The 27,527-nt window shown below is 42.7% G+C and overlaps 4 protein-coding genes across 4 annotated transcripts; 3 read left to right on the forward strand and 1 right to left on the reverse strand.

Annotated features, from left to right (window-relative positions):
* Window positions 1–379: 379 nt before the first annotated feature.
* LOC149277442 (negative elongation factor B-like) lies at window positions 380–6,135 on the reverse strand. The gene is made up of 13 exons (XM_089502924.1): window positions 6,034–6,135; window positions 5,199–5,362; window positions 4,881–4,980; window positions 4,405–4,635; window positions 3,915–4,100; window positions 3,674–3,786; window positions 3,490–3,592; window positions 3,204–3,299; window positions 2,764–2,906; window positions 2,268–2,374; window positions 1,903–2,044; window positions 595–703; window positions 380–520 (listed from the first exon to the last, which is right to left on the reverse strand). The coding sequence occupies exons 1-13, from the start codon at window positions 6,133–6,135 to the stop codon at window positions 380–382; spliced, it is 1,737 nt and encodes a 578-aa protein (XP_089359050.1).
* A 1,929-nt stretch (window positions 6,136–8,064) lies between these two features.
* On the forward strand, window positions 8,065–11,910 carry LOC149277443 (ficolin-2-like). The gene is made up of 7 exons (XM_089502892.1): window positions 8,065–8,134; window positions 8,541–8,654; window positions 9,239–9,287; window positions 10,453–10,597; window positions 10,737–10,866; window positions 11,403–11,537; window positions 11,666–11,910. The coding sequence occupies exons 1-7, from the start codon at window positions 8,065–8,067 to the stop codon at window positions 11,908–11,910; spliced, it is 888 nt and encodes a 295-aa protein (XP_089359018.1).
* Window positions 11,911–15,171: 3,261 nt separating this feature from the next.
* LOC149277444 (ficolin-1-like) lies at window positions 15,172–19,856 on the forward strand. The gene is made up of 7 exons (XM_089502893.1): window positions 15,172–15,318; window positions 16,128–16,196; window positions 16,509–16,532; window positions 17,154–17,297; window positions 17,719–17,848; window positions 18,858–18,992; window positions 19,606–19,856. Exons 1-7 carry the CDS (start codon window positions 15,172–15,174, stop codon window positions 19,854–19,856), a joined length of 900 nt encoding a protein of 299 aa, XP_089359019.1.
* A 1,002-nt stretch (window positions 19,857–20,858) lies between these two features.
* On the forward strand, window positions 20,859–26,562 carry LOC149277445 (ficolin-1-B-like). Its single transcript, XM_089502894.1, has 7 exons — window positions 20,859–20,940; window positions 22,401–22,514; window positions 24,524–24,550; window positions 24,864–24,991; window positions 25,683–25,812; window positions 25,948–26,082; window positions 26,300–26,562. The coding sequence occupies exons 1-7, from the start codon at window positions 20,859–20,861 to the stop codon at window positions 26,560–26,562; spliced, it is 879 nt and encodes a 292-aa protein (XP_089359020.1).
* Window positions 26,563–27,527: the final 965 nt, after the last annotated feature.

A 27,527-nucleotide genomic window follows, 5' to 3' on the forward strand; every position in this document is an offset into this window, starting at 1 on the left:
GAATCATATAAGCTAATGTCACAACTGCCCTCTAACATCTCTGTTGCTGGAGTTACACTAAAGACAGCCTCTCACAATAATATTAACCAAACAGATTTTTATTTGAGAAATGTAAAAAATAAAATAAAAAATGTCTACAAATGACTGTATTTAAAACTAAGCAGGGTTTTGGATGGGAGAGGAAACTACATGCTTTTCACATCCAAGGATGCCCCCCTTTCTGAGTGAAGTGGTCCAGAGTCTGAAGTTGGTACAGGCATGAAAGGGTGAAGGCTCCCATGGCCACTAGGTGACAGTCTTCCCATTAGAAACAAGGCTAGTCAATGTGGCAAGAGAACGGCTAGCCATACAACGAAAAGAAACCTAATTCAAGACCACGTTAAATAATGGGCGTTGTGGACACGCTGTGCAAGGAGAGATCCATGCTCGGGGTCTCCGGGTCTGGAGGTGGGGGGCTTGGTTTTTTCTGCTGCAGCTTCTCACTTAACTGAGTGTGTAGTTCCTTCACGGGGTCTCCACTCTATGGAAAGAGAGAACCATTAGAAACCAAACACTTAATCTCAACTCCATTCATAGGAAGACCCCCCCACATACCGTTTTGGTAGGCTCCAAGGCTTTATGTAGTGACTCCAGCTTGGCTGGCGCCACCTTGTGGTGCAGGTGAAGTAGTAGCCGCAGGACGTGCCGGTGTACATTTTCCTTCCTACAGAGATAGAAACCAGTTCATACGGAAGGAAGGATTGTTAAACCTTAAACATAATGCCTTGACATTTCTTTATAAATGCAGACAAATTACAAATAGGAGCAGTAGAAGTTAATGGATGGAACTGCCTTCCAGCTGAGGTGATAACATTTTATAAAGCAGGCCACATTACTTTAACACCTGCTCGACTGCACAGTCAAGGTTATGAGCAAAGTGTTTTCAAACGCTGGCCAGCTGATTAAGGCCACAAGATATAATTGTTTCTCTGTATAATTAAGGTGTCCCACAAACAAATGAAAGAATATACCTTGCACTCGGACAGACGTCCGCAGGAAATTTGGGTGACTAAAATTTACATTAAGTTTTTACCATAAAATAACATTATTCACGTGACACGAATAATGCGCTAGACGAACGCATCTGTGTCCGGTGGAAAATAGGAATACAAGGACATTGTAATATCACAGAGGGAGCTGGTGCCAGTTCTATTCTAAAGCAAACAGACATTCGTGTACAATCTAAAACACATAACGCGGATTAAAGATAGAAACAAAAAGCGTGACGCATTTAATGGTAATTAGACAGCAGTCAGATGTGGCTGCCGATTGAAAAGCATTATTTACATTTTGTTAATGATTGCTCTGTGGCCCTTTGGTAAATGTCACCGTGCATCGCACACGCAATACAGTCCGCTCTAAGCTTGCAAAGGAGTCGGGTTAACCCCCAGGGACCTGTGGGCTTAGCGCATCGGCTACACTTAGGAGGTAAGGGAGGCCAAAACTGCTTGAGGTCTTTTGTTCAGAAATGAAAATTTGGTTCATCCAAAGTAGGGAGCCCTAAAACAATATGTGTGAAAGTAGGCAGGTCGCTGGGTGTGAATGACCTCAGTAGGGCCACACGGTATACTATATGCAGCGTGCGGCCGGGGGTTAATTTACTGTAAAGGTAAGTGTGTGGCGCTCTCAGGCACTGGCCGAGCAGGCATTTGGATCTGAAACTCAGTAAGGGTAGATATAATTCAGAAATATACTGGCACGGTGTGGCACGATGAATCGTTGTGTTACCCTATAGCAAATATTCCAGGATACTTTTATTGTCCAAGACATCTTTTGTCATCACTGTCAGTCATTTCATTAAAAGGGATTATAGACACGCTGGTGGCTTCCTTAAATGGGAGGAGAACCGGCAGCGGAACTCACTTTGCGATTGCCGTCAGAAAGAAGGCGTCAAAAACGCCGGTACAAAATTCTTCAGAGCCGAATTCCTCGGAAAGCAGAGTGAGGTTACTGGTGAAGAGATGCAGGAAAATGTCTGTGAGCGACGTGTCACCATACGTCTCCCCTGAAAGAGAGAGAGGGAGGAAAAAAAGCTTACAATAAGATCCACACTCACCACCTTCCGGGGGTATTAAGGGTAATACGTACCAAGTACGCTGCTTTGAATAAAAACCCTTTAGTGTAACGATATTCCGAGACGAAAGCGTAGAGTAGAAGCGTTGATTATCTCGGGCCAGGATCATGGCCTTAGAATGCTGTACATTGTGGCATAAAATGGCATTACTTACTCAGAGCCGGAAGCACTCGGAGCAAGGAGTTCTTGTTCCTCTGCTTGGTGATGTGTAGTATGTAGTATAGTCCTACTTCACAAGCGATTCGGTTCTCCTGGATGAATCTGAGACACAATGCCTTGCATCACACGACTATTACCATTAATAATATTATTACTTAAATATTGATAAGTACCCAATTAATTTGCAAAGTGTAAAGCAGGGGGTTACTTTGTGTTTTATTGTATGACTGGGGCCTGTTGTTGGAGGCGAGCAGCAAATCTCTGCCTGCGTAGCAATCAGCTGAACAGACTCCGCTTCTCACAGACAGAACGTTTCTCAAATATAAAAATGGAGAAAGCGGTCCGAGTCGATGACGGCTGGATCTACTGTCAATTACAATGAAGTGGGAAGAGTTCTGAAGGTATGAGGGAGGAGCGGAAACTCACTGCTGTATCTCTGCTACCTTAATGGAAGATGCCCACCCCAGTAAGTGCCCCCTCAGCTCACGCACTTTGTGAAGGGTTCTGGCAACGTGTTCGGATAGGTGACCGGCGCCTTGTCCTCTGTCGGTAACTTATGTTCTACGCTGAACGTGTAGTCATCCACCACCAGCGACATCAGCAGAGGCAGGAATTTGGTGATAAGTTCGGGATCCTTGGAGAAAGGCAGGTAATGAGAGCAAGGCAAGCGAACTAGTGACAAAGTCTCATAACTACTGACGTATGCCAGCAGCTGTCAAATGGATTAGTCCAAGCTGGTGAGACCCCCCACTTATTTATAGTGGTTGCATCTTAGTTCCCTTAATAAATATACAGCGCATTCATAGGTAAATATACAGGGTGAAAATGTAGGGTTTGCTAATTGAGAGTAAGTGGCACTGGACTAAAGTGTCTACAATATAAAAGCCAAGTGCATGCTGTGCACAGCCATGTCTCCTCTGGGTCTCCTTACCAGCTTGGGTTCCCGGAAGACCTGGCTGTCTATCATATCCCAAGCTCCGTGTCCAAGAGAAAGCATCCGAAGGAGCAGGAGAAGTTCTGGGCTGTCCTACAGGGAGAAGGAGATCATTAAAAATCAAACAAATACAGAAATGACCACAGATTACTTTTACCAATGTATAAAATATACGTATATAATATTTATTCTATAGTGTTTAAATATAATAAAGGACCTATTACTACACAGTATAGTGTATGAATTACACAGGGTTTTTGGGGGGGGACACTTGGGTACCTACTCTGGGTAACGACTCCTGGCTGATGAGTTCCTGCAGATTTCGGATGGTACTCAGAGCCAAAGTATTGATAGCAAACGGATCGCAAAGGATCATGGACAGGTCTCTGTGGTGGAGGAGATTTACATGTTACGCAACACAAACGGGCGAGTACAGGAACGGATGAGGGTTAGAGAAATATTCTCACCCAAGCACCTGCTCCTGCCCCTTTTTCACTCCGTCCAAAAAGCCCTGCAGCTCACGCGCCCTTTTGGCATCGACGAACTTCTCGCGGATACAGGCGTCCAGACACCAGGTGAACTGTACAGTTTAAAGAGACACGTTAGGAGGTTTACAAACACATTTAATGCTAAATATGGCCCACAGCCCTAAACAAATAATTTGCTTTCTGATGATGTCGCTGAAAACCAGCGCTAAAGGTTCTGTACCTTGTGACAGGGGTCCACGGAGCAGATCTCACTAATGTCCAGGTCATGGAGGGACATCAGCAGCTCGGCCCGCAGGGTGCAGTAATGCACATTGCGCGTTCTCAGAAAGAGTGTCCGTAGGAACTGCAGGACCATGTCATACAGCTTGACATTCTTCCCAATCATTTGGGTCAGCTTCTGTACCACCTAAAACAGCCGAAACAAGAGTAACGCAGAGATCCAGCATTTCCTGGTAAATTAACTCATTTCAATTGTTTTAGTCCCCCAATTAAAGCGAGTTTAAAATATATTTATCTGCAAAACAAGTACTAGAACGTTACTGAGCCTGCTCTCCAACAGAGAAAGTATTAATCACAGGCGCTAATAATCTCCCAAGCGTCTACTTGTCTTGCATACTTTGCTGACGACAAATGGAATTGCCGTTAACTGCACAGCTCGTCAAGTAACACCCGTATGAACTTAGCGGGGGGATACAGAGCTCAGCTCCTACCTCACCCTGACGCCTCCCTTTGGGAGAAAGACTGAAAAAGTTGTGAAGGACAGAGAGATCGTTGCTGAGCAGAACATTCTCCTTCTCCAGGATGTATTGTTTCAGCAAGGGGGACACCTCGTCTCCGAACAGGGCCTGGTTATCTTGCCAAATTTGCCTCTTCACTTCCACCGCGCAGGCCTTGTACAAATCTTTATCCGCCATCACCAATTTCAGCTTCTTTTCAGGCACCTGTCATTAGTACAATTACATCAGTTACCGCTAAAAAAAACCATACAAATCAGATCAAGATGCGGTTTAGAAATGAAACAGTTATTCTTTTTATTATGGTGACATCACTTGTGAGATTAGGATACAACAACCTTGTAGTCTGTTTGCAATATTTGCGATCAAAAAAGCAGAAAAGCACTGTCTTTGTATTTAATGTATTTAATTCTAGGTATTTTTGGGGTATCAGTCACTGAGGACAGACCTACCTTTGGCAGATGTTTCATTACACACATGACAACCGGCTGTATGGATGGCATCTTTACCAAGGTAAAGCATTTCTCTAAAAGCTCTTCCAGTTTGCTGTACCTGTAATGACCGAGAGTTAGAAATGTATCGGCAACAAAAAACAACAGAAAGAACTCAATTCTACTACTCAAGGCAATTTCTTAAAAATATCCGCAGCTTTGGCTTAAGCTACAAGTCCAAAAATTAAGTCATTTATAGGAACGTAGAATTCCAAGCATCTGATAGCATAATGTTTATGGATAAAGTTAAGGCAGGGATTCCGGGGACCAGATTTTTACCTTTCTTCATCTTTCCCTTCGGATGCAATGACAGAAATTCTCTCCAGCAGCTTCTCCCGAAGCTCATCGAAGACACTCTGATGAAACTCCAGCCTGGGGATGCTGTGAAGGTCCAGAAATGGCAGAGCGGACTGGAGGGACGGAAGCAGCACTCCATTCTCAATCTAAGGGGACCGCAAACAGACGTGAAGTGTTTCAGTGTAACGTGTAGTATGTGAAGAGTCCACGAACCAGAAGGTACGGTTAACTTTTTCTGGGACGTCTAGATGAGCTGTCTGCTCTAGGAAAGTGTGAGATATTAATGGTGCTGTCACATATCCCTGCAAGAGTTAGTTTGTCTGTTGAGAGGGGTGACAGGTCTCCGGGGGGGGCAGTTTATCTTTTGGGAAGGGTAACAGGTCTCTGGGGGCAGTTGATCTGTTGGGAGGGGTGACAGGTCTCTGGGGGCAGTTGATCTGTTGGGAGGGGTGACAGGTCTCTGGGGGCAGTTGATCTGTTGGGAGGGGTGACAGGTCTCTGGGGGCAGTTGATCTGTTGGGAGGGGTGACAGGTCTCTGGGGGCAGTTGATCTGTTGGGAGGGGTGACATGTCTCTGGGGCAGCTGATCTGTTGGGAGGGATGACAGGTCTTTGGGACAGCTGATCTGTTGGGAGGGGTGACAGGTCTCTGGGGCAGCTGATCTATTGGGAGGGATGACAGGTCTTTGGGACAGCTGATCTGTTGGGAGGGATGACAGGTCTTTGGGACAGTCTGGTAAGAAAGGGGGGTGACAGGTCTCTGGGGGCAGTTTATCTGTTGGGAGGGGTGATAGGTCTCGGGGGCAGTTAGTCTGTACCTGGAACTGCTCTATGGCCTTCAGGGGCTCGGTACAGCTGGTCAGAGTCTCCTTCAGATCCTCCCCGTTGGCCACACCGAGCTCTGGCAGCCCAGAGAACATCCTGAAGCCCTGCTTGGCTGCCCGGCCCGTCTAGTTCCGCCCCTGATGGGGTGTCTGGCCCGAAACACACTCCGTGGGGCCCTGGGCGATCACACAGAACAAAGCTCACCGATCCCGGGCTCCGCAATCAAATTACAGCAGTACTTCCTCCTCAAACAGGCAACAAACACAAACTTCCGGTCCAGTAGCCAACTACATCCTCCAGCATCTCAAGCCTGATTCACTTAGTTCCGGGATGGTGATTACTATAGCAACAGCTGTCCACAATGCCTTTACTGATGGCATACCACCCGACTGTCACAGCCCCCCCAAAAAAAAATCCACTATTAGACAGACCCTTGTAGTTTTGCTATTTTTTTTACCCATCTTCTGGATATTTGAATATTAATCAAATATTTATAACCGTTAAACAAATAAATACATTTTTTAAAAATCTAAATTTTCCAAAACCACAAGTTTTAAATATTATAACTCTACTGGATACAGTCATTTTCAACAATAAACTTGTAATTTTCCCAAACGTAATAAATATTATTACATAACAATAAATCTAATTGCTCACTCCAACGTAGGAAGAAATATTTAAAAAAAAATGTTTTTAAAAGATCAGGTGTTACAGATACATTTAGAAAGTAAATAACACCGAAGCTGAGGCAATGCTAAAACTTAATGATTTTTTCTTCAATTCTTTCAGAAAACATTGTATTTAATAAAAGAAATAATGAATAAAAAAATTAAAATCTTTTTCTGTGAGACCCCACGTACGCTGTGTAAATAACCTGATTACGAGGCTGGCGTCCCGGACTTAAACAGATTTGTGGAAATCTTAAGTGCAACAAATGGCATTCAATACATTAATCCATAAATTTATTTTTTAAAATAAATATTTAATAATAAAAAAAGACAAGATTTTATTTTTTATTATAAATTTTTATTGCATTATTATTAATATATAATTTATATAAAAATATATATTAAAAAAACTTTAAATTTTGGGTATAAATAAAGTATTGTTTTTGGCATTATAACACATCTGTTGCCCATTATTTTAATATTTTTGCGTTTTTTCCTCCTGGTTGTTATAAATGGGTTTTTTAATCATGCGCGAGGCTTTCCTTGTGTGTATGGATAATAACGACCCTTATAACCGTCCGTATTCCCCAAGGAGACGTGTCAACAAGATGGATTATTCCCCTCTTTTTGGAACCACAGGTCACTAATATCCATACCTTCTAAATGAGCGGCCCCTGAGACCCTCGAAATATTAACCCTTTAATAGCCCACCGTGAAGATTCTATGTAGCGACTCTCCAAATGTGTTACTCAGACGGCTCTAACACCGGCCCTCATGGAAACCTCTTTTTATTATTTCAAATTTACACGTACTTGAGTCACCTGCATTCAAGCAGGGAGCTCAACCATAACATACTGGGAGCAAAAGCACCGACAGGGGGTCTTATATATATGATCCCAGAGGTGAGAATAGGAAGGAGTCGGCTCCTGACTCAGTGACCCCGATAATCTGCCCCGTCACCCTGAGATTGGGGCAAAAACCCTGAGACTGATACAAAGATCCCGCCGGCAGATCGGCCCCCGCCGGCCCCAAACCTTAATCAGTCGTTGGTCTCGTCTTAGATTCAGGAGCCGTATGTCTATCCCATGCATGGTGCCGTTTAAATACTATTTTTTACTTATTTCTGTCGGGATGTAATATATATATAAAAGTTAATCGATAACTTTTGCTTGTTCTGTTTTTTATTTAAAAAATAATTAAATAAATTAAAAAAAAACTGATTTTGGCCAAAACTGACGTTTTTTTGTAAAATGAAAGGAGGAATTTGGATAGGGAGGAGCTGCCGGGTTTATATAATAAGAAGCTCCGACTTACTCCGGTTTATTCAGCTGCGATTGCCAGGACGGAGGGTTTGCCATGCTGAGCGCAGCGGCCCTAATCCTCTGGCTGGGGGCCACGCTGGCTAATGCCGAGGACTCGTGCCCAGGTCAGTCTCCTCTCCACAGACGTCGCGCCAACTTCAGGATCTCTCTTAATTCTTAAATACGACTTCAATATAATTTGCACCGGACTTTACTATGTTGCTTTATTCCAATTGGTATATTATGGTTCTTATAACCCCTGCAGTGACTTCCGAATTACAGCAACAATAAATGTAATGCAAGGAAGTTTTACTTAACAGAGACTGGGGGACAGCCTCCCAGCAGAGGTGGTAGAGGGTAATACAGTGAGGGGATTAAACATGCATGGGATAGACATACGGCTCCTGAATCTAAGACGAGACCAACGACTGATTAAGGTTTGAGTCTTTACGGCAGAATGGGGCAACTAGACGGGGGCCGCCGGGGGCCAATCTGGGTTTCTATGTTTTTGTTTTCCTATTTTTTTTATAGAAGTGAAAGTTATAGGAATTGGCGACTCGGAGAAGCTGACTATACTCAGTGGCTGTCCGGGGAGTCCAGGGTCTAATGGTCTGAAAGGGGACGTTGGACCCCCAGGGCAGAAAGGTAACGCTTTCTACACAATAAGAGCTTAACAAACTATAGTCTACAGCCCAAGACAAAAATATCGGCTTCTGACACCTAAGAGAAGCGATGGATTTAATCCCACAAAAAGCTAATTACGCCAAACGTGTATTTACATTGAACACTAATGGTTAAAAGTTTGGGTCAGTTAGAAATTTCCTTGTTTTTGAAAGAAAAGCTAATTTTGACCAATAAAATAACATGAAATCCAGCACAGGCGGGGTTAATGTTGTAAATGTCTTGATTTTTAATGGAAGCCCTTTATCACTCCCATCACTCCTGTGTACCAATGGCCCTTTATCATTCCCATCACTCCTGTGTACCAATGGCCCTTTATCATTCCCATCACTCCTGTGTTCCAATGGCCCTTTATCACTCCCATCACTCCTGTGTTCCAATGGCCCTTTATCACTCCCATCACTCCTGTGCTCCAATGAAACCTTGTGTTCGCTGATCTGAGTTTAAGTTTAAAAGGCTAATAAAATCTGAATCTTGACTCGGTAACGTTGCCCGTGTTTTGCACACCGGGGAGAATTTATACGGCTTTTCCCTCCTCCGTCCCAAAGGTTCCAGCGGAGATTCAGGAAAGGCCGGCCCCCCGGGACAAAAAGGTGGGTGAGAAGAGAGCGATACAGAAAAAATATTGGATTCATTTATTATTAAGGATACTTTTTGTTTTATTATGGTGACAGATAGCATGTATAGCATGGGGGCAATGGGCTGTGTGTATAGCGTGACTAACCACTACAATTCTGCTACATTCAGCTATAAACCCTTTAAATACCCTTTTCTCTATAGGGGTCCTTTTTACGTCTCGTGGTTCGGGTGAATCTTTGGCGCTCTCTCCCTGTCTCCCCCTCTCTTGAATCTTTTTTGCCACTAGGGTCTCCTCCTTGACTTCTTCTGCCCCCAATATGGGCATTTATACCCCCCCTTATTTAATAACAGTGAATATGATATAATGTTGATTTATTAAAAATGGAAACATTGTGTAATATATAGAGAAGAACTGACGCGACTTGGATGTTTTCCAATACAGGAGAGAAGGGGGACGTCGGCGCTCAGGACTCGTCATATAGTGAGTGAAAGACCCCAATGGCTTCCTCGGGACAGATCTACAAGAGTGTCGATGATAAATACCACCGGATTTTTATTGCTAACCGTGAGAGGGTAATAATGGGGTTATCTGCTGCCCTAGACAGTAGAGGAGTCTCCGTGCACAGAATCGGGGTTCCAGGTAACACGTAGATCAAGAACCTCTCTGCTTCAACTGTTGCAAGGTCGTCATGATATTCATGGGTCATTTTGGTGGACTGTGACCCAGGAACTCTACCGCTTGCCCATAATGCATTAAAGTATCCATTGGAACAGCAAATAGAACTGTGCTGGAAAGGGTTAAATCCCAGATCACATATAAGATATTAGAACAGGAAAGGATTAAGGATCTGCTGTTTTTCTTGGCGCACTGAAAGGGAGAGCTTCACAAGTGAATAAAAACAGATACTTATAAAGAAGACATAAGTACATATTGTCTTAAGGTTTTAAAGATAAAGGAGGCAGTGTTAGATAAGTGGAATCCTCCCAGCAGAGGTGGTAGAGGGTAATACAGTGAGGGTATTAAACATGCATGGGATAGCCATACGGCTCCTGAATCTAAGACGAGACCAATGACCTTGAATCTTTGCAGAAGGGAAAACAGGAAGGCCCTCGAGGGCCGGTCTGCCGGTAGTTTCTAGCTTTCTGTGTTGGGTCCCAAGAGTGAGAAAATAAAAGTTTAAAGTTATTTTTATCTTTCAGCCCCAAGGAACTGTAAGGAGCTGCAGCACCAGGGGGCGGTGCTGAGCGACTGGTACACCGTATACCCCGACGGCCGGACCCCGCTGAAGGTGCTGTGCGACATGCACACCGACGGAGGAGGCTGGATAGTACGTCTGCTGGAACCCGCCGCTCTAAACGCTTCTGATTATCCGCTGTGCATGCGCTGCCTCTCTGTTTTCAGCAGGTGAAAGATGTCCCACCTGTTCCGCAGGAACGCCTTTGATACGTTGCTCGTTCTTGGTGTAGGTCTTCCAGCGACGTTGGGACGGGTCGGTGGACTTTTTTCGTGACTGGAATTCTTACAAGGTGGGGTTTGGGAGTCGCCTCAACGAGTTTTGGCTGGGAAACGAAAATCTCCACAACCTGACATCTTCAGGTAAAGCTCGCCGCGCTTACTCATCGTTTGTTGAACTTCTAAGCTGCAAATTTTGGGCCAAAACAAAACAAATATATATAATTTCCAGATAAAGGGGACTTTGGTGTTCAGGGGAGGGCTGGCAGCTTTTGGCCCGGGTGGCAAGTAAAGTCAAGTGGCCCCATCGGCCCCTTCTCCTTCCCAACAGACGCATTGGCGCACATGTGTACACACACATAAACACACTGACACTAACACTCATTCACACATGCTTACACATGCTTACACTAACACACACTTACTCATACTCGCTAGCACACACTGATTGTGCCTCTCTACGCCCCTCTCCGCCTCTCTCTCTCTGCCTCTCTCTCCACCTCTCTCTCCGCCACTCTCCGCCACTCTCCGCCGCTCTCCGCCTCTCTCCGCCACTCTCCGCCTCTCTCTCCGCCTCTCTCCGCCTCCCTCTGCCACTCTCGGCCGCTCTCCGCCTCTCTCACCGCCTCCCATCGCCACTCTCCGCCTCTCTCACCGCCTCTCTCCGCCTCTCTCCGCAGGTACGTGGGAGCTACAGGTTGATCTACAAGACTTTGAAAACACGAAATACGTGGCTAAATATTCATCCTTTAAGGTTTCTGGAGAGTCCGATCTTTATAAATTATCGCTGGGAGATTTCAAGGAGGGGAATGCAGGTGAGAAGATCGCGTCCCACCGGTGACGGGGGGGGGGGGGTCTCCCATTGTAATCATTTATACAATTAACATTTAGAAGAAGGGGTGTCTTTGGTGAAATCTCTCATCTCTGCACCGTCTTTAATTAGGAGACGCGTTGATTTATCACAATAACATGAACTTCAGCACCAAAGATCGAGACAACGACCTGAACAGCGGGCCGTGCGCCATTACCACCAAGGCGGGCTGGTGGTTCAACAGCTGCTTCAATTCGAACCTCAATGGGCTCTATCATCTAAATAACGGAATCCAATACGGAGTGAACTGGAGGACAGCCAAAAACAATTTCTACTCCTACAAACACTCGGAGATGAAGATCAGATCCGTTCACTGAGGCAGCAAAGGCTGCTATCCGCTAGAGGAGGAGGAATGGATGAAGTTGTATGAGAGCGCGAAACGCGTCGGCTTCACTTCATTCGCCCCTCTTGTACTGCTTATGGTTTTTATGGCTTTTATTCCAATAAAATTTTGTTTATCTGATCTAACCTTACACCCAAAACACCGGCGTTTCCTCACCTTTCTGCTTCGTGATCTGAATCGATCGGAGTTAAATAGAAAAACGGCGAAGGTTAAAACGTAACAGATCCACAAACAATGATCCGATTATAGTCTCTTTATTCATCACAATCAGATGTCATTATGGCTTAATGTTACATCATATACTTGGAATTTGCAGCTACTGGACATATTCATAGATGTAATGGATAAAGATTTTCTTTTACTGAGTGGGTGGTAGATAGGTGGAACAGCCTCCCAGCAGAAGTGGTAGAGGGTAACACAGTGAGGGGATTAAACATGCATGGGATAGACGAACGGCTCCTGAATCTAAGACGAGACCAACGACTGATTAAGGTTTGAGTCTTTACAGCAGGAGAAACGGGCGACTAGACGGGGGCCGCCGGGGGCCGATCTGCAGGCACATTCACTTTTAATATACTATTTATTTTTGCTTCTTTTTTTAATGATCCTGTTTAACCGGCGCCCTGCCGTGAGCCTCCTCACGTGTAATCCTATGCCCGTATGATGTCATATCCCGGCTCGCAGTATGGTAGATAGCGGCGGCAGGCGGTAGGGGGGCGGCAGGGGTGCTGTCCTCGGTCAGGCCTCGGCCATCGTCCAGCCAAGTTCCGTCTCTGCGTATAAAAACATTTTCTTTCCTGCACGTTGGTTGGTAGCCCCGTGACCTTAAACTCTGCGGTCCTGGCTTCCTCCACCGACACGAGCGGAACCAAGAAAAACATCGACTCAATCTACTGGAGGAACAGGACCGACCAGGAAGAATCTTCTCATTAGATCGGAGTCACCTGTCCCAGGGGCCGGACTGGGAACGAAAACCAGCCCTGGAAATAATTCAACACCAGCCCCGCATTCCATGGGGCCATTTTTGGGCATGCGGCACATGGCGGGTTCCCAACCCCCCCCGATGTTGTTTGTTCAGAATCGAGAAATGAAATATGAAAGCTCATAGTCCCAAATATCACTGTGGCCCCTGACCTCACGTAATGGACTGGGCCCGCCTGGGAGGGCACCGCTATGGTTACAAATAATCATCATAAACTACTGAGAATAAAGCGACTTAAAGCAGAGGATTTGCTTTCACAGCACGTGGTAAACACTGCAAGTAAAAGCTCTCCTAAAAAATTAGAGCTTTAAGTCTAAGAGGAGGGCTGGGGGGGGGGGGGACGCGCATGAGCTGCATGGATTATCAGAGAGTGCGTGTGTATGTGTGTATATATGTAAGCGTGTATTGTTAGATTGACTCTGTGTGTATTTAAGTGTATGGTGTTAGTGTGTGTGTTTGTGTGTGTGCACGTATGCTTCTATGTGTAAGTGCATGGTGTTATAGTGATTATGTGTATGTATGTATGTATGGTGTTAGCGTGACTGTGTGTGAATGGATAAAGTGTATCGTGTCAGAGTGGATGTGTGTATGTAAGTGTATGGTCTTGGAGTGGTTGTGTGTAAATGTTTGTGTATGTTGTAAGAGTGTGTATGCATGTGTGTAAGGGGGGTATGTATGTATGTTTATGCTGTTAGAGTGGCGGAATGTATGTGTTAGTGCAGAGCTGTCCCCGACCATCATCATACCCTCAACATCCTAATTCATTCCAACCCCCATATTCCCCCCCCATCATCATATTCCTCCCCATCATCATCTCCATTCCCTGCCATTATCACCCCATACTGCACCACAATCACCCCCCCCTCTATCTTCATGCGCCCTAATATCTCATCGTCTCTATACCCACCCTTTATTTCCTCATCATCGTAATCCCCGTCCCTTCGCACCCCCCCGTCAAATTCACACAACATTCAACAATTATTTCCATTAATCCGTACAATGCAACATATTTCCCCTCACCTCCTCATTCTCAGTCGTTACCCTCTACCACTTCTGCCGGGAGGCTGTTCCACTTATCTACCACCCTCTCAGTAAAGTAAAACCTCCTTCCGTTCCATCTCAGCCTCCGATCCTCTAGTTTTAGATTTTTCTCCTAATTTGATAGTAAATCTCACTTTAAATTTCACTTTATATCTCCGATTTTTTTTTTTTGCTGCAATGTTTATTTTTTGTTCTTTCATTAACCTCGGTGACAAATACTGAGAGATTCCAGATGTTTTTCTGCTTACCCCGGGGTGACGACACAAGTTAATGACCTGCTTGGCACGAGGACCCCGACCCGCGCCGCTCGGGGTACAAAGCGCCAGAAATTCTGCAGAGAAATCTCACGAGGATAATGTTTGCTGAGAGCGTTTCATTCCCAGTGCGAGAGCGCAGGCAGACTGGAAGCAGCCATGAAGGGACTGGGATCTGCCGGCCTGGCCCTCCTCGTCTGGGTCACTGCGGTGTCGGGGCAGACCGAGGGAACATGCGCAGGTAAACCAGGTCTCGGCTAAATCCTGACATTAGAGACCCCAGTCTGGTGACCACCACTGACTTACTATCTAATTAACCCATTATTACTGCTTAGGACAACTATGAGTCCATATCAGATATTCAGTAACCCTCCTGTATTAAATCCAACCACCTCTGCTGGAAGTCTGTTCCATGCACCTACAATCTATTCTGTAACCAAAAAGAATCCCTACAGCGAATTTTCATTTTTTCCGTCACATCTTTTCATTCTTTTTCACATTTTGCCTGAACAAAATTTCAAATGTGCCCTTTTGTGATCTAATTAGATTCTGGCTATATGGAGCTAAGATAAAGTTATCGTAAGTAACTTTACTGAGACGGTGATGGATAGGTGGAACAGCCTCCCAGCAGAGGTGGTAGAGGGTAATACAGTGAGGGTATTAAACATGCATGGGATAGACAAACGGCTCCTGAATCTAAGACGAGACCAACGACTGATTAAGGTTTGAGTCGTTACAGCAGGAGAAGCGGGCGACTAGACGGGGGCCGCTGGGGGCCGATGTGCCTGCAGGTTCTGGGTTTCTATGTTTCTAGGTACTAGGACAGCCCGGCAACAGAAAATGAGATAAAAACCGATACATTGGTTTATATTTATTAATGAAGGTAGAATGGATCACTGATTTGTTACTTTGTTGCAATCTATGAGAAGATTCTATTTAATAAACTCGTCTCTGGCCGATGATCTCTTACTCTTTGCAGCGAATACGACGGATCGACAGCATATTAAAAACACTTTCTCAGACACTTTGGCCCTCCTTAAAGGATGCCCTGGGATCGGCGGACCTCAAGGGCCCGAAGGCGACCAGGGGCCGCAAGGCGCTAAAGGTAGTTCCATAAAATTGGTTAAAAATGTCGTATCGATTGTAAAGAAATAATTGATTTATTTATAAAATCCTTCAATGATTTATAAAACATGAAATTGGGTCAAAAAGCCCCATAGTTACAAAGGGAAAAATATATATTATTTGCCACTCTCCAAAAACTACATCTATTGCAAAGACTACAATTATTTTTTTTAAATCTAATATTTTGGGGAAAAATGCAAAATTATTTAATAATAATAATGATGTTACATTTTTTTTTTTTTTTAGAGTAGTTGATGTATTTGCTGCCTGGTGTTTTGTAAATCAGATAATTTTTTATTTTTTTTACATTTTTCCTGTTTATGTTGTTTTTAAAGGAGAGAGGGGGTTTCCGGGAGCTCCCGGTGATCTGGGATTAGATGGTGAGTCAATGGTTCGTTCTAACGACGATAAATTACAATTATTCCATTTATTAATTGGCTTCCGGGGGGGGGGGGCAGGTTGTCAACCCAAACGTCATCAATGTCTCTCCTTATTCTGAAAATATCAATTTTTATACCCGTTTAATGAATAATAGTATTTTCTGCTTACAGGAGAAAATGGGTTGGATGGACCGCCGGGAGTGAAGGGACCAGAAGGAGAGAAAGGTTAAAGAGAATAAAATATATACCTTTAATACACAATAACTGGGTCTCTCTGGCGGTCACCGACCATTGCTGGTGTCCAAAAATACGTTATAATAGTGAAGATAAAATAAATTTACACATTTTTGGTATTTGGGGTTTTTTTGGTTGAAAAAATCATTAAGTGCGTTTACCTTTATTTTTGCAGGAGATCGGGGGTCTAATGGAGCCAAAGGACCAAAGGGTATTAGAGAGCCACGTGCCCCGGCTGATCAGTGTGAATGGATGTGTGTGTCATGGAGCGCGTGTCCAAGCTGTGCGTTAGAGAGATGGCCCTTAGATATTGGGTCAGTATTTGTCTCCTTCAGAGTATCGCTACTCAATGATAACGAGAGATAACAGGTGGGTCAAGAACCCTTTCCAAAGTATCCACCTGTGCTAATGAAGGAGCCACCTGTGCTTATGAAGGAGCCACCTTTGGTAATGTAGAAACCACATTTGCTCATGAAGAAGCCATCTGTGCTCATACACGAGACCCAGGTGGTGGACCTCCAACAGACCTCAGTAACGTCTTGTTCTCCCCTTTCAGGTACCAAAGGCGAATCTCTTGAAGGTGAGGACCTTTTAAAGGTTACAGGGAGTGTTGCCCATGGTACTAAAATGGATTAAAAAGTACTTAGTGACATATAGAATACAATAACGCTAATCAACCCCAACCACCAGGGGCACCAGACTGAGAAAGCTCTTAAAATACAAAGATCCATATATGTGACGGCATAAAAGAACCGATCGGCCCTTCTGTCCAGAACCCTTTTTTCTTTATTAATTCTTTAGAAGAGCTTTATGCTCCTTTCAAGCTTCCTTAAATTCTTTTACTGTTTATGCTTGTACTACCTCTACTGGAAGTCTATTCCAGGTATCCATGACCCTTTCTGTAAAGATATCTGTTGAGTCCAGGGCTCAGACTGTCCACTGGAACCTTGAAGAATGAGGAGTTTCTCAGTCCATTCACAGCGCCCATTAAATGTCACTCAGTAGAAAAATGATCCTTACTCCACGATAATGGAACCTTTTCGGTCCAATGACCAACTTTCTGGAACGTTCTGAGTTTTTGATTAATCACCCACCTTAAATTTGATTTTGTTTGAAATCTGATTTTTTGGTAATTCCTTTCATGTTAATTAAATATAAGGGAAAGTGTCTTTTTAGTACCTGATACTGGAAGATTATCTAGCTTTCTCTGTCCGTAGGTCCAAAGAGTTGTCAGGAGCTCCAAGATAAAGGTTGGGTCCTCTCCGGCTGGTACACTATTTACCCAGATGGCAAGAGACCCCTGAGGGTCTTGTGTGATTTGGAAACCGATGGCGGAGGTTGGACCGTGAGTATGGAAAACCCCACAGCCAAGACTCTTCAACACAGTGAATGACAGCTTTTTATCCTAAAATACACTACAAGTCTATGGAGTGGTCTTTTGAGATGACATCATAGGGGCTTCCCAACCTTCCATGAAACCGAGCAGTAGGCTACAGGTTAATCCCCTTCGCCAACCACAATCAGATGACAAACCCGTGTGAATCGTATTCTTAATATAGGTTCCAGAGTCCCAGAATATATTTTATTTCCCCAAATTCTTCTTATGGTAAGAAGAAACTTGAGGCACCACATTAGGACCCCACAATAAGCTGTTCATCCTTCTAGCGCCCAATTCAATTCATCCAAATGAAGAGAGGTTTTGTAAGACCATCATGATCAAGTCAAGCAGGTAGGAAGTGCCTTCAAGTCTTGGGGACTCTTTGCAGGTCTTTCAGAGACGTTCTGATGGTTCTGTGGACTGGGACCGTAACTGGGGATCGTACAAGAAAGGTTTTGGGGATCTACAGAGTGAGTTCTGGCTGGGAAACGAAAATATCCATCAGCTGACATCTCCAGGTGAAGATGAACGTTCTAACATGAATGTGACCTTCTGTTATATCACGAGTGACAATCATGACTCTCCAAGGCCAAATCCATCCACGTTTTTTTTGTATGTGTCCCATGAACACCGATCATGAAATTGAAGCCATGTATCACAGGTCAACGGGGTTGGAACCTTGACAATCCTGGTCTCAATGTATCCTTCATCTTCTCATGTGTGCTGAGTGTCTTCTAGAAATTATCTGGCATGGAGTTTATCTTCTTCATTTTAGGTTTGTTTAGATAAAATCCAGCCATTGTCTTTTGTCTTCGCGGATAAACAGATTATTGTGTTTTTTGTGGTGAGTTTTTGATCTTGACCTGAAGATAACGAACCTACCCCGACCCAGCGACTCGTTATTATTTGAAATTCATTTTAATATTAATACATTTTGTTAAATTTGTTAATTTGTATGAATGCCCAAAAAACGAGGAAACTTTATATTTTTATTTGAAATTTGTTGGGTTTTCACCCTCTCTCTAACTTCTCCGACAACCGCTTCTCCTTCATTTTTAAGTTCTTCTTTTTGCATTATTATCTCCTCTCCTGAGTGCTTCCTCAACAGAGTGGAGCCTTTGAGTTCACCATGAGGGCAACCTCACTCTTGAGTTGGAGAAATGGGGGGAATAGGTCGCCGCCATGTTATGGGCAGAGGCTCCACCTTGTCGTGGAAGTACTTGGAAGAGGAGAGAATCAGCGAAGCAGCGGAGAAGGAGAATGGCAGAAAAAAGAGAAAGAGAAAAAGGGAAGGAAAGTAGGTGATGGAGAAGGGACATCGAATTTCGTTTTCCAAAAGAAAAAGACTCTGAATTTAATCCGAACCCAAAGGGCAGGAAACCAGATTTGTTGTCCAAAAACAAAACGAGAAATTTTAATCATTTTTGGCCCGTGTGCCCAAATCTAATTAGTATTCCTATAGCAACAAGAATTTCCTATAAACAATGGGAAAAATATATAATTATTCACGAAAATTCAAATTTCCAGGAAATTTCCAGCTGAGAATCGATTTGCAAGACTTTGAAAACAATCGCGCGTACGCCACGTACGACAACTTCTTCATCGCAGGAGAACAGGACAAATACAGCCTCCAGATTGGGAGATTTACTGGGGGTAACGCAGGTAATACAAAAAAAAACCCACAAAAAAAGTTATTTTTTTTTTTTCACCAATCTACCTCGATCAGCTTATATTTCTAAAACACTCTTATTTTATAAATAGATAAATATATATATATATATATATAAATATAAGATAATATTATTATATCTGATAAAAAAAAGACATAATTAACCTTTTCAGTGCCTGAGATACATGCAATATTCCGTGCAACCCCCTGAGACGCCAATAAGAATAAATGTTATTTAAAATTCAAATGAAATCACAAATTACAATTCCTTTTCTGTAACCTCAGTATTTTTCTGTGTGAGAAAAATAATTCTTTTTTTGATGATCCAATAATTCTTGTAGTGACACCATTTTTTAAAAAAAATACATTTTTCTCTTTTTCTTTTTTATTATTCTTTTGATTCATAAATGTTTTGTTATTTTTGTATACTTAAAAGAAAATTATAATCCTTAAAGAAAAACACAACGGAATGATATATGGAACGGCAAAATACTGGATTTGTTACGTAATCTACTGGAATTCTATAAAGAAAATGTATTTTTTAATGGAATAAATTTAGGTCCTTTGTAAATGAACTAAAAAATGAGTATTTTTGTTTTGCTGCAGGAGATGCGTTTCCGTCCCAAAATAACAGACATTTTTCCACGAAAGATCAGGACCACGATTTGGATGGAAATGCAAACTGCGCGGAAGGCGGGGGAGGCGGCTGGTGGCACGAATCGTGCAAATCGTCCTCGCTCAACGGAAAATACCGACAAAAAAAGAGCAGAGGCTTCGGAGGCATCATCTGGGCGACCTTCAAAGGTCCCAACTACTCTCTCAAGGCATCAGAAATGAAGTTTCGCCCCGCACAATGAATGAACGATGATATTGTTGGATTTCGAGAGAATTCTAGAATATATAATTGTCAGATTTCGATTTTTCCCAGCATTTGAGTTTGAGTTATGATTTTTTATAGATTTTTTTGGTTGTTTTTATTGTGTTTTTCCATAATTTTGAGGCTAATTAAAATAAAACGATTAAAAAAAAAAAAAAGCCTCCTTTATTATTTTGGTTGAAATTATATTTTTAGTAGCAAATGGGGTCCCGTTTTTTAATGTCGGGGTCTTTGTAACATCCTGGAATAAACATCTGCCCTTTGGTTACATTAAACGTCAGTCTTCTGTGAAAAGGTTGCCTGCTTTTGTGTCACATGACAATAAAGTGTTCCCGGCAAAAATGATGAATGCTTTAAAAATAGTCGCCCGTTTCTCCCGCTGTAAAGACTCAAACCTTAATCAGTCGTTGGTCTCGTCTTAGATTCAGGAGCCGTATGTCTATCCCATGCATGTTTAATACCCTCACTGTATTACCCTCTACCACCTCTGCTGGGAGGCTGCTCCACTTATCTACCACTAATTAAACTTTCTTATCTGTACCCTTAGTATTTTTCTATATGATGATTAAGAGTAAACTTTGAGTGTTCTTATAGAAAACATCCTTTTTAAATCCGCTCTTCTTATTCTTTGTTATAATTAAAGTTCGATCAGTAACGTTTCGTAAAGTAAGCTTCTGTTCCTGCACATAGGGGGTTAAAACATGGACGATGCTCTGTGTAGGCAAATATATCCTGATATCAGCTTCCAGAGGTTTGTGAAGATTGAACCCCGGCCCTTGCAGGTAAATAAATCGGGATACCGAGCCCGCGTGGGGCAAACATACCATGTTCCTCGGAACCAGCTGTTCATGCGCGGCTGCCAGAGGCCAACGAAGGCTTTCCAGATAAAAGATAATTATTGACAAAGAAGGGGGAATGAACCAGCTGGACGAGGGGCAGAAATAAATCTCTACTAACAGAGGGCGGCCCGGCAGTCACAGCCATGAGGCCGCTATGGAAGAGGACGCTGTGCGCACTGCTCGGGGTCTTAGCCTTGAGCTGGGCTCAGGAGGACAGCTGCCCCGGTGAGTACAAAATGAGCGGCCATCACCCCTCCAACTAATTACACCCTCTGTGCATCGCAGACACGAGCCGACGGTGATTACCGGAAGAGAAGTCTCGTTACAGGAGGGGCTGCTAAGATGTGGAATCCACTGTCAACTTATGGGAAGATTCTACATTCCCATGTAGAGGGGGGGGGTCATAGAAACAGAGAAAAGGGGGATGTTTATTAAGGGGTGTGAAGGTGGGGGTGCCCTTAAATCATAAACAACATTTAAATCCATTAGTATATACGCAGCTCTGTATACAATAATAGCCCCCAGCTCTGTATACAATAATAGCTCCCCAGTGCTGTATACAGTAATATAACCCCCAGCGCTGTATACAGTAATATAACCCCCAGCGCTGTATACAGTAATATAACCCCCAGTGCTGTATACAGTAATATAACCCCCAGCACTGTATACAGTAATATAACCCCCAGCGCTGTATACAGTAATAACCCCCAGTGCTGTATACAGTAATATAACCCCCAGCGCTGTATACAGTAATATAACACCCAGCACTGTATACAGTAATATAACCCCCCAGTGCTGTATACAGTAATATAACCCCCAGCGCTGTATACAGTAATATAACCCCCAGTGCTGTATACAGTAATATAACCCCCAGCGCTGTATACAGTAATATAACCCCCAGCGCTGTATACAGTAATATAACCCCCAGCGCTGTATACGGTAATATAACCCCCCAGCACTGTATACAGTAATATAACCCCCCAGTGCTGTATACAGTAATATAACCCCCAGCGCTGTATACAGTAATATAACCCCCAGCGCTGTATACAGTAATATAACCCCCCGACGCTGTATACAATAATATAACCCCCCAGCGCTGTATACAGTAATATAACCCCCAGCACTGTATACAATAATATAACCCTCAGGGCTGTATACAGTAATATAACCCCCCAGCGCAGTACACAGTAATATAACCCCCAGCGCTGTATACAGTAATATAACCCCCCAGTGCTGTATACAGTAATATAACCCCCAGCGCTGTATACAGTAATATAACCCCCAGCGCTGTATACAGTAATATAACCCCCCAGCGCTGTATACAGTAATATATCCCCCAGCACTGTATACAGTAATATAACCCCCCAGCGCTGTATACAGTAATATAACCCCCCAGCACTGTATACAGTAATATAACCCCCAGCGCTGTATACAGTAATATAACCCCCAGCGCTGTATACAGTAATATAACCCCCCCAGCACTGTATACAGTAATATAACCCCCCAGTGCTGTATACAGTAATATAACCCCCAGTGCTGTATACAGTAATATAACCCCCCAGCGCTGTATACAGTAATATAACCCCCAGTGCTGTAAGTCATTAAAATGTTGTTTGGTTTTGTTTGTCTCACTGACAGTTGCAGAAATGATTTGGTAATCATGAATTTTACATTTTTTTCCGTAGAAGTGAGACTTTTTGAAACCGGTGATGTGAATAAAGTGGTTTTTCTGCAAGGTTGTGCAGGGGCTCCTGGCCCACCTGGAATAAAGGGGGACCCAGGTCCTGAAGGCGCGAAAGGTAACCCCATTGTACAACACTACAGAATCTAATGGAATTATATTAATCAATAAATAATAATAATAATACATTTTTAATACCTATAAATCACAAGAGACAATGATGCCTCATACAAATAAAATATCTTATGAAACAAATCATTCAGATCGATCTTTAACCTTTCTGGTCTGCTCAGGTCAAAGCGATCCTAAATTACTAATACATTAATATATATTATCTACCTAAAGCCAATACTAACAAAATGTCTTTGGATGTTCAGTGCCCTGATTAATAGATTGTATTGGTGTTTTGTATTATTTATTGATTGTATTTTTCTTTAAAAGTCTTGATTTTTAATCAATAGGAGAAGGTGGATTACCTGGATACACAGGAATATCCGGTTTGCAAGGTACGTCCTCAAAATTACCTGCTGGGGATTCATTTTTCCATCAATACCATTTGGAATCCATTGTATCAGCCACTTGCAGTGCTACGGTGTTTCATCATATATTTGTCATTTACCTGGTATTTATAATTATGTTCATTTTCTTAACCCAATTTATGTTATGTAATTGTTATCAATAGTTCAACATATAATTATTTAGGGATGTAGATGTCATCCATACATCCTATATCATCAATATACCCGTCCTATATCATCAATATACCCCTTCATATATCATCTATATAACCATCATATATCATCAATTTACCCATCTTCTTGCATCAATATACTCATCATATATAATCAATATACCCACTGTCACGGAGCTGGCTACCTCCGCTGTCTTGTGCTCCCTTAGCCTGGGACAACACACTTTCCCCGGTTCCCCAGTCACTCGCCGAGACTCAGTGTCGGGTAAAACCAAACGAAGACTGATTTATTTTAGACACACAGAGCTGGATATATCCAGCAAAACACACATTAACATAAAACAAGATATTGGGACACAAACCGCCCCCTTAATCTGCCTCCCAGAGACAACAGGGGCAGTAACGGGATTAACAATACAATAGGGGGGAGACTGATTTATATAACATTAAACATCAAAGAATGGCGGCCTCTCCCTGGTGGCAGATCCTGGCTGTCTGGTGGAGATAATCCCCTCAACCAGTGATGAGATGATACTGCTGGGGGTAGCCACAGAAGCCTCTACAAACCCAGGGCCCATAGTCAATAGGGAGGAGGCCGGCAGTCAGGCTTCTCCAGTGGCCCCAGTGATGGAGGCTTCCGTCACACCCACCCTATATCGTCGATACACCTATCATATATCATCAATATACCCGCCCTATAGCATCAATATACCTCTTCGTATATCATCTATATAACCATCATATATAATAAATATACCCATCTTATTCCATCAATATACCCATCATATATCATCGATATACCCATCATATATCATCAATATACCCGTCCCCTGGTTTTAGGACAACGTGGAGAAAATGGGCTTCCAGGGACACCGGGAGAACGTGGAGAGAAAGGTAACATTCTACGCATTTTAAATAGCCCCTAATGCTACCTCAGGGTTCTAAATAATTTTCATCTATCTATTAGCAACACATATTGGTAACTTTATAATAGTGCATTTATTTTTTCTCATTAAATATGAAATTAGCCTTCTTATTAAGTGTTTTCACATACGTGTTATATGATGTGAATATATTATACTGGCTATGGATATGGGAACTCTAACACAATTGATACAACTATAAGACTCATCACATGACCATTTAATGAACGTGAGCATTAACCATTTAATTCTTCAGAATAATTCAGAAAAAAAACCCCCACAAAAACTCCTTAAAAATGTGAAATTTCCCCCAAGAATCTGAATTGGCATTGATGATATTTATTCATGGACTTTCCTTTCTGATAAGTGTTCCCTCTACGGTGATCAGCACGTGTTATAGCATATAACAGGTGAATATTGTGAATATTCACGATGTAGCACAATAATTAAGGAATTAATACTAATGCTTTTAACGAACGTCAAAGAAACTCTAATATTTTTCTTTTTATTTAGGAGAGAAAGGAGATGAAGGAATTCCAGGTAAGCAACAAGAATTGATGAGTTAATAAGAATAGTCCACAGGAGAACAGGTCATCGGCTTCACGCTTTACATCACTACTTCTCATAATTAATGCCAGATGTTCTTATTTAATAACTAATTATGAAAATAATGTCTTAATCCATTTTAACTTCATATGTTTCCTTCTCCCTAATAGGTGACAGAGGAGAGAAAGGCGATTCATGTCTTCCAGAATATGGCGGTAAGAAGGCTTCAAAAGGCAATTTTTTCCCCCAAAATATAGACAGGAAACAAGTAATAAAGTTCCATTAAATACATTTGTTCTGTTCACAGTTGCCAGAGACTGTATGGATCTTCTCAACTTCGGTGCCACGTTCACCGGATGGTACACAATATACCCAGATGGCAAAAACCCACTGAACGTTCTGTGTGACATGGACACTGATGGCGGGGGATGGATTGTAAGTTCAGTCAAAATTGTCCTTAACAGAACCAAAGAACAGAGGGTTTTGTCCTTTGGTATGAGTGTCACCAGCCTGCATGACAACTGACAACATACGGGTTCCATACCTGTCCCAAAAAGTTGGCATTGGGGAATTAGTATCAGTGGTGGTCGCATAGAGGGCAGCAAAAGCTTCTCCTTGTATCATTTTTTTCAACCTAAATGACTATGTTGCTATGTTTCTGTTACCCTACACTAACACATGACCACCGTACAGTAACGCACACTAACACCATACACTCACACATGCTAACACCGTACACTAAACTCTCAACATAGAGTTCAAAGGAGTTCCTGGGTTCAAACCTTAATGGAAGAAGGGAAAACTAGGGTTCCAATAGCTTATGGAACTTTACATCTTTTTCTATGTTGACCCAACAACTTATACTGAAGAATACAAGAGATGTATATCTGGCATCATGTGACCTTCTCTCCTCACCTAAAAAACTTACATCTAACTGCTGTGAAACTCATCAAACTTACATGTAACGCTCATTCATGCTAATTCTGGTCAAACGTTTGCTTTATTAAAGAACGGAGTTTGATCCTCCCCATCGCATGTAACATTGTATGATCCACGGATTTGCTAGAAATGGTTTATTTGTTGGCTTTTTTTTACGTGATTATTCTATTTTCTGACGGCCTCTTAGGTTTTCCAGAGGCGAACGGACGGCTCGGTGGATTTTAACCGCGATTGGAACAGCTATAAGAACGGCTTTGGGAGCCAGCTGGGCGAATTCTGGCTCGGAAACGACAACATCCGCCGTCTTACGGCAAAAGGTGAAACAACCTGGTTCATAGCGATAAAATCTAACATTCTAGCCTCAGAATTCTGATTGCAGGATCATTAATAACCCGATAATTATCCAGATAGGGAAATTTAATGGAAATACCGAGCCTTTTCCGTCTTCGCAGGCTCCTTCACTCTACGCTTCGACCTGCAGGACTTCCAGGGGAATTCTTCATATGCCACATACAGTGATTTCTGCATCGAAGACGAGTCGGACCAATACATTCTGCGCTACGGGAGTTACACGGGGGGCAATGCAGGTAGCAATTCACTTTGGCCCGTTCTTCTGTTATTTTTTCCACCCCACACATGGATCCAGCACATTCTCCCCACATTCTGGATCCACCCTGTAATTTAATCCACCAAACTGAAGCAGGTCGCTCTATAGACCGTGGAGGAGAACCCAAAGAGATATTTGGTTCTAATCGGTACTTTTTTTTAAATGTAACAGAACATATTATTCCTCCCCACGTCCAGGCGATTCTCTGGCCATGCAAAAGGACGAAGCCTTTTCAACAAAAGATCGAAACAACGACAAGTCGGATAAAACCCTACCAAGCTGCTCTGAATACTTCAAAGGAGGCTGGTGGTTCGAGGCTTGTCACCTGTCCCACCTGAACGGAGAGTATCTGAAGGGTCCCCACAGGGTCAAAGGCAAGGGCATAATCTGGCACGAGTTCAGAGGGAGCTTCTACTCGCTGAAGTCCACGCAAATTAAATTCCGTCCCGAGAGGCTGTAGAGAACTTGGCAGCTTGGTTCAGATTGCCAGGTGCGCCAAAAGTAGCAGGAGCTGAATAAAATGTTTCAAAAAAATGTTAAATATCTCTGTTCTGTTTACATAAAAAAAAAGAAACATTTGGTCAAGAATGGCTTTTATTAGAGGGAAAAAATAAAGAACTCTTGGGGTGTAAGAACCTAGGCTGATGAAAAGGCGTCCAAAATGTCATCATCATGGGAAATGTTCACCCCAGATTTTAAAGTTTTGGGCAAAAGTTCTTGATTCCTCAGTATATCCAAATTACAAAGCATTTCCCTTAAAGCTACAGACCAATCGACAGAATTATATTCGTTATTAGAGAAGAACAAGGAGAAGATGAAGACCACGAGGACGGGCATCATGAACATTCTTTGATGGGTGGTTACCATGGCAGCTGGTATATAACGTAGTTGGGTCTCCGTTACATCGGGTTGGTTATTTTAATCAGAAGCCAATAATATTCAGTGTTATTGAATAATATATGGTTCCAGAATGCGACTGATCCTTTTAATAGCCGACTTGGAACCCAACGTGACAAAACTTGACTTTTATTCATTAAACCCACATGTAGTTTTTTGATCAATGTGATTTTTTGGGGGAGATATTCTGTTTAAAAGTCTCTTTTGTAGTCGCTGAGATGAGTGGCAGCCTGTGGCAGGCTCAGCATTATCTGATTAATTTCCTGTCCTGAACCCATCAGCAACCATCAGCAACTTGTTAACAGAGGAGAGATAACTTAAAGCGACAGATTGTTGGGAGTGATGTAATTTAATATAAATGAGCTAAAAACAAATATATATATGTTTACTAATGACAAATTACTATTTTTACTTGACCAAAAAAGGACACTTTTTGCTTAGGGGGTGTGGTTAGAGATGTGACTATGGGCGGGGCTATTTGTATAAATAGCGGGGGATTTAGAAGAAGAATAATGGGTTTTATTTACC

The sequence above is a fragment of the Sceloporus occidentalis genome, unplaced genomic scaffold (genome assembly GCF_023333645.1).
Source record: "Sceloporus occidentalis isolate IW3139 unplaced genomic scaffold, rSceOcc1.0.p SCAF_214, whole genome shotgun sequence".
NCBI lineage: Eukaryota > Metazoa > Chordata > Lepidosauria > Squamata > Phrynosomatidae > Sceloporus > Sceloporus occidentalis.

Bases quoted from the DNA above. Each gene is read 5' to 3' on its own strand.
- LOC149277444 (XM_089502893.1), top strand. From the start codon at position 15,172: ATGATCTCTTACTCTTTGCAGCGAATACGACGGATCGACAGCATATTA. The intron at 17,298-17,718 runs GTGAGTATGGAA...GACTCTTTGCAG, and splicing joins CCGATGGCGGAGGTTGGACC to GTCTTTCAGAGACGTTCTGA. The intron at 18,993-19,605 runs GTAATACAAAAA...GTTTTGCTGCAG, and splicing joins ATTTACTGGGGGTAACGCAG to GAGATGCGTTTCCGTCCCAA.
- LOC149277442 (XM_089502924.1), bottom strand. From the start codon at position 6,135: ATGTTCTCTGGGCTGCCAGAGCTCGGTGTGGCCAACGGGGAGGATCTG. The intron at 4,101-4,404 runs GTAGGAGCTGAG...CGGCTGTTTTAG, and splicing joins AAGGGAGGCGTCAGGGTGAG to GTGGTACAGAAGCTGACCCA. The intron at 3,300-3,489 runs GTAGGTACCCAA...TTCTCCCTGTAG, and splicing joins GCCAGGAGTCGTTACCCAGA to GACAGCCCAGAACTTCTCCT.
- LOC149277445 (XM_089502894.1), top strand. From the start codon at position 20,859: ATGAGGCCGCTATGGAAGAGGACGCTGTGCGCACTGCTCGGGGTCTTA. The intron at 20,941-22,400 runs GTGAGTACAAAA...TTTTTTCCGTAG, and splicing joins TCAGGAGGACAGCTGCCCCG to AAGTGAGACTTTTTGAAACC. The intron at 24,551-24,863 runs GTAAGCAACAAG...TTCTGTTCACAG, and splicing joins AGGAGATGAAGGAATTCCAG to TTGCCAGAGACTGTATGGAT.
- LOC149277443 (XM_089502892.1), top strand. From the start codon at position 8,065: ATGCTGAGCGCAGCGGCCCTAATCCTCTGGCTGGGGGCCACGCTGGCT. The intron at 10,598-10,736 runs GTACGTCTGCTG...TTCTTGGTGTAG, and splicing joins CCGACGGAGGAGGCTGGATA to GTCTTCCAGCGACGTTGGGA. The intron at 11,538-11,665 runs GTGAGAAGATCG...GTCTTTAATTAG, and splicing joins TTTCAAGGAGGGGAATGCAG to GAGACGCGTTGATTTATCAC.